The 6,724-nt window shown below is 48.4% G+C and overlaps 1 protein-coding gene across 1 annotated transcript; it reads left to right on the plus strand.

Annotated features, from left to right (window-relative positions):
• Nucleotides 1–562: 562 nt before the first annotated feature.
• Nucleotides 563–2,763, plus strand: LOC125548458 (sphinganine C4-monooxygenase 2-like). Its single transcript, XM_048712048.2, has 2 exons — nucleotides 563–910; nucleotides 2,016–2,763. The coding sequence occupies exons 1-2, from the start codon at nucleotides 674–676 to the stop codon at nucleotides 2,598–2,600; spliced, it is 822 nt and encodes a 273-aa protein (XP_048568005.2). The 5' UTR covers nucleotides 563–673; the 3' UTR covers nucleotides 2,601–2,763.
• Nucleotides 2,764–6,724: the final 3,961 nt, after the last annotated feature.

Genomic DNA, 6,724 nt, shown 5'->3' on the forward strand with positions numbered 1-6,724 from the left:
AATGTATGGTTCCCCGCATATATTGTTTGCGCTTTTGCATTGACAAACGACTTGGCCGCTCTTGGCGACTGTACATTTCCATTTTCCTAATGGACTAATGGCGAAATGGCCCACAGCTTTGTTAGAAACGACAACACGGCAAAAGCCAGTTGGCTTTGCATGAGAGAAGCTGCGAGACAAAGAAACGGCAACAGCAATCAAATTAAGCTTGGCCAAGTCTTGGAGTAATCGACCTGCGCCTTGTTAAGTGGACAATTTCTTGTTGCGCTCCCAGGGCTTCGCCACCATATATAGAACAGGTCCAAGACGCGTCAACAGATGATCAGAAGATCCGGATCCTAGACGTGAAGTCTACACACGACAATCCACATGAAGCTCCGTTACGCACTGCAGGGTTTCATCTCTGACCAAGACACCAACGTCGTCCAGTATACGTCTGTCCCTTTCTGCGAGCTATTTTCTCATGTCTCTATCTCCTTCGTGTCGCGCGGAGGCCTTCTCAGGTCGCCTATATAAACCTGGCGAGCGAAGCGAGTCCGATATCTCTCACTACTGTCGCACACTCGCACGACGCACGTAGGACAGGCTGCAAGCTACACAGGCCGGCTAGCGCGCGGTATAAACAGAGCCAGGCTAGCTGTGGGTCGCGTGGTACGTACGGACGCGCTTTGCCATGGGGTTCATCGCCATCGGCGGCGAGGAGCTCTTGGTGACGCTTGCGCCGGTGGCCGTGTACTGGCTCTACTCCGGGATGTACGAGGTGCTGGGGAGCAGCAAGGCCCTGGCCAAGTACAGGCTTCACTCGAGGAGGGACGAGGAGACCAAGAACATGGCGTCCAAGAGGGACGTGGTCAAGGGCGTGCTCCTGCAGCAGGCCATCCAGGCTGCCATCTCAGTTGCTGTGCTCAAGGTTAGTCTCAAGTTCGTCTCAGCTGCATTGCACACACACACTTAGACTGTAAGTATGTTTGTACATATCACCTTGAATTCATGTCTTCATCTTCTTGTTTTGCATGATTTGGTCACTCAAGAAAAGAGAACCACCATCTCTTATAAATTTCTTTTTAAAAAGAAGTATCATCGACGATGTGTTCCGTCTGTGTATGTGGGTTCCCGTCTTCATGAAAATCTTGCACTAATAGTTAACATCATTTCAAATGAGGGTACCTCTTTTCCAACGAAAATGAAGGCATATATATTACTCCTACTTATTGTAGTTCCATAGTTTGTTCTTTCGAAGTGCAAGTAATACGTACTACCAAGAGACAAGAGCCTCCTCCCCACAAAATAGATTCTCGAAGTTTTGTCTTCAAGTTAAATTTTCTCATGTTTCACCAAATTTATAGAAAAATGCCAACATATATTATATGTCAAATAAATATGCTATGAGTACATTTTCCATGATGAATATATTAGCATTTGTTTGGTATTGTCTCTTCCTTTGAAGAGATGTATCTTGTGCGCTAACCGTGTACTCCCTCCGTTCTTAAATATAAGTCTTTGTAGAAATTTCATTATAAACCACATACGAATATATATATAAATACATTTTCAAGTGTAGATTAACGCATTTTAGTTCGTTTATAGTCTATAATAAAATCTCTACAAAGACTTATATTTAATAACGGAGGGAACAGTATATATGCCGAAGTAGAGTGCATTAAAAACTGCACAAAATTCCACACCAAAAATAAAAACGATCCCCTGACACGCACACATAAAAATGCTGGGGATGAAGAATCAACATATTGGCAGCCACCCGTGTCAAGTCCCGTCCACTTTGTGCTGCATGCATGCACACGCGGCCCTGTTCAGCATTCCTGGCCGACCGACAGGTCCGACACAAACATGCATGGGCTGAACCAGCCGCTCATTTACGAGTTTCTGCATGCCGCCTGCGTACGGAACTCTCGTAGAGTAGTCTAGTCGCGTTTACTACTCGTCCAATACGTATTACTCTGTTCTTGTAAAACTATACATACATATTACTAATCGTTGTTCTTGTTTATATTCAGCTGACAGGCGGTGAGCAAGACGGCGGCATCGACGCCAAGTCCGGCGGTCGGAGCCAGCCGTCGACGGCGGCGGCGTCGTTCCTGGACACGGCCGCGAGGTTCGCCGTGGCCATGGTGGTGCTGGACGCGTGGCAGTACTTCATGCACCGGGTGATGCACTCGAGCCGGTACATGTACCGGCGGTTCCACTCGTGGCACCACCGCGTTGTGGCGCCCTACGCGTTCGCGGCGCAGTACAACCACCCGGTGGACGGCGTGCTCACGGAGACGCTGTCGGGCGCGGCCGCCTTCCTGGCCTCCGGGATGGGCCCGCGCGCCGCCGCGGCCTTCTTCATGTTCGCCACCGTGAAGGGGATAGACGACCACTGCGGGGTGCTGGTGCCGTGGAACCCGCTCCACGCCGTCTTCCGTGACAACAACACGGCGTACCACGACGTGCACCACCAGCTCGGCGGCGGCCGCCGCAACTTCTCGCAGCCCTTCTTCGTGATCTGGGACCGGCTGTTGGGCACGTACGCGGGCTACACCGTGGAGGAGCGCCATGGTGGCGGCCTCCAGGTCAAGATCATTAAAGATCACGCATAGCGTACGTACGCAGTTGCACTTGTTGTACGCCTCGTACATTCTAGGGCTGGTCTATGGTTTTACATGTAGCTTAGGTATCTGTCAAGGCGAGCGATACGCGCCCGTGCGCCGGCCGAAATTTCGGCCGGTCGCACCGTGTACGTAGGAACCCCGCAAAAAAAAAGCACCGTGTACGTAGGATTCGCTCCGTATTAACTGCACAATATGCCTTTCTTCCCAACTGCTTCGCTAGCTAAAAAAACAACAGAATTGCTAACTCACATCTAGATGTTTTTTATGGATGTCTCATCTAAGTTTTTAACCACTGGATCTACACGCTGTAAATTTCGTGCAAAACCCCGATCCGGCGCTGTGTTTTCTGTCGTTCTCCCATATCTCTCGTTCTGTTTGCCCGCGTTTTCGTTTTATTTTTTATCGGCCCAATATGTCGGTGCTGCATGAGGGGGCACGGCCTGTTTGTTTGTTTTCATTGTGTCTTTCATGGGCTGGTGGATGTCATGCTGAGAATGTGGCAGGAACGATGGGCTTGTGAGTGTCCTTTTTCCTTTTTTTTGTTTGAGCGTTTCTGTGTTTTCTGTCCATATTTTGAATGTCTGTTTCTTTGTAAAAACTATTACTACATTTTTTTCATCTTATTTTAAGTTTTTCATTATTTTTTCTATTATCCTTCCGTCTTTTTCTTTTTGTGTCTTTTTTCATTTTATTTCTTCCTTTTTCATTTTTTTATTTGTATTTAATTTTTATTTTTATCAAAAATCTTAAAAAAAATTCCATGAATATCTTTTTTATAAATTTGGGAATATGTTTTAAAAGTTTGTGAACACCTTTTAAATTCATGAATATATTTTTATACGGAACGATGTCTCATCTAAGTTTGTTACTGATCGATAGTTTCTGTAATTTTCAAGTGCTAGATCCTCCGCCTTGTTGGTCGTTGTTTATTTGTCGTGAATCTTTTTTATCGTCCTATTTAGTTTCACTTTTATCGGTGTTGAGGAACGTAGTAATTTCAAAAATTTCCTACGCACACGAAAGATCATGGTGATGCATAACAACGAGAGGGGAGAGTGTTGTCCACGTACCCTCGTAGACCGAAAGCGGAAGCGTTAGCATAACGCGGTTGATGTAGTCGTACGTCTTCACGGCCCGACCGATCAAGCACCGAAACTACGGCACATCCGAGTTCTAGCACACGTTCAGCTCGATGATAATCCCCTGACTCCGATCCAGCAGAATGTCGGGGAAGAGTTCCGTCAGCACGACGGCGTGGTGACGATCTTGATGTTCTACCATCGCAGGGCTTCGTCTAAGCACCGCTACAATATTATCGAGGATTATGGTGGAAGGGGACACCGCACACGGCTAAGAGATCAATGATCAATTGTTGTGCCTTTGGGGTGCCCCCTGCACCCGTATATAAAGGAGCAAGGGAGGAGGAGGCCGGCCCTAGAAGGGGGTGCGCCAAGTGTGGAGTCCTGCTAGGACTCCCTAGTCCTAGTAGGATTCCACCTCCCATATGGAATAGGAAAAGAGGGAGGGAAAAGGAGAAGGAAGGAAGGGGGCGCCCCCCTTCCCTAGTCCAATTCGGACCAGACCAAGGGGAGGGGTGCGGCCACCCTTGAGGCCCTTTTCCTTCTTTCCCGTATGGCCCAATAAGGCCCAATACGTATTCCCGTAACTCTCCGGTACTCTGAAAAATGACCGAATCACTCGGAACCTTTCCGATGTCCGAATATAGTCGTTCAATATATCAATCTTTACATCTCGACCATTTCGAGACTCCTCGTCATGTCCCCGATCTCATCCGGGACTCCGAACTCCTTCGGTACATCAAAACTCATAAACTCATAATATAACTGTCATCGAAACCTTAAGCGTGCGGACCCTACGGGTTCGAGAACAATGTAGACATGACCGAGACATGTCTCTGGTCAATAACCAATAGCGGAACCTGGATGCTCATATTGGCTCCCATATATTCTACGAAGATCTTTACCGGTTAGACCGCATAACAACATACGATGTTCCCTTTGTCATCGGCATGTTACTTGCCCGAGATTCGATCATCGGTATCTCAATACCTAGTTCAATCTCGTTACCGGCAAGTCTCTTTACTCGTTCCGTAATACATCATCCCGCAACTAACTTATTAGTTGCAACGCTTGCAAGGCTTATGTGATGTGTATTACCGAGAGGGCCCAGAGATAGCTCTCCGACAATCGGAGTGACAAATCCTAATCCCGAAATACGCCAACCCAACAAGTACCTTCGCAGACACCTGTAGAGCACCTTTATAATCACCCAATTACGTTGTGATGTTTGGTAGCACACAAAGTGTGTTGGGGAACGTAGCAGAATTTTAAAATTTTCTACGCATCACCAAGATCCATCTATGAAGTCATCTAGCAACGAGGGAGAGAGGAGTGCATCTACATACCCTTGTAGATCACGAGCGGAAGCGTTCAAGAGAACGGGGTTGATGGATTCGTACTCGACATGATTCAAATCACCGATGACCAAGTGCCGAACGGACAGCACCTCCGCGTTCAACACACGTACGGTTGGGAAGACGTCTCCTCCAACTTGATCCAGCAAGGGGGAAGGAGAGGTTGATGAAGATCCAGCAGCACGACGGCGTGGTGGTGGAAACAACGGTGATCTCAGCAGGGCTTCGCCAAGCGCGAGGGAGATGGAGGAGTGTCACGGGAGGGAGAGGGAGAGGCCAGGGGCTTTGGTGTGCAGCCCTCCCTCCCCCCCACTATATATAGGGTGCCTAGGGGGGGCGCCGGCCCTAGGAGATCCAATCTTCTAGGGGGGCGGCGGCCAAGGGGGGGTGCCTTGCCCCCCAAGGCAAGGGTGGCGCCCCCACCCCTAGGGTTTCTAACCCTAGGTGCAGGGGAAGGCCCAAGGGGGGGCGCACCAGCCCACTAGGGGCTGGTTCCCCTCCCACTTCAGCCCATGGGGCCCTCCGGGATAGGTGGCCCCACCCGGTGGACCCCCGGGACCCTTCCGGTGGTCCCGGTACAATACCGGTGACCTCCGAAACCTTCCCGATGGCCGAAACTGGACTTCCTATATATAAATCTTTACCTCCGGACCATTCTGGAACTCCTCGTGACGTCCGGGATCTCATCCGAGACTCCGAACAACTTTCGGGTTACCGTGTGCTAATATCTCTACAACCCTAGCGTCACCGAACCTTAAGTGTGTAGACCCTACGGGTTCGGGAGACATGCAGACATGACCGAGAAGCCTCTCCGGTCAATAACCAACAGCGGGATCTGGACACCATGTTGGCTCCCACATGCTCCACGATGATCTCATCGGATGAACCACGATGTCGAGGATTCAATCAATCTGTATACAATTCCCTTTGTCAATCGATACGTTACTTGCCCGAGACTCGATCGTCGGTATCCCAATACCTTGTTCAGTCTCGTTACCGGCAAGTCACTTTACTCATATCGTAATGCATGATGCCATGATCAACCACTTGATCACATTGAGCTCATTATGATGATGCATTACCGAGTGGGCCCAGAGATACCTCTCCGTCATCCGGAGTGACAAATCCCAGTCTCGATTCGTGCCAACCCAACAGACACTTTCGGAGATACCTGTAATGTACCTTTATAGTCACCCAGTTACGTTGTGACGTTTGGCACACCCAAGGCACTCCTACGGTATTCGGGAGTTGCACAATCTCATGGTCTAAGGAAATGATACTTGACATTCAGAAAAGCTACGACAAACGAACTACACGATCTTTGAGCTAAGCTTAGGATTGGGTCTTGTCCATCACATCATTCTCCTAATGATGTGATCCCGTTATCAATGACATCCAATGTCCATAGTCAGGAAACCATGACTATCTTTTGATCAACGAGCTAGTCAACTAGAGGCTCACTAGGGACGTGTTGTGGTCTATGTGTTCACACATGTATTACGATTTCCGGATAACACAATTATAGCATGAACAATAGACAATTATCATGAACAAAGAAATATAATAATAACCATTTTATTATTGCCTCTAGGGCATATTTCCAACAGTCTCCCACTTGCACTAGAGTCAATATTCTAGTTACATTGTGATGAATCGAACACCCATGCAGTTCTGGTGT

This window comes from Triticum urartu, chromosome 3A (genome assembly GCF_056163025.1).
Source record: "Triticum urartu cultivar PI428250 chromosome 3A, HENAU_Tu73, whole genome shotgun sequence".
Lineage (NCBI taxonomy): Eukaryota > Viridiplantae > Streptophyta > Magnoliopsida > Poales > Poaceae > Triticum > Triticum urartu.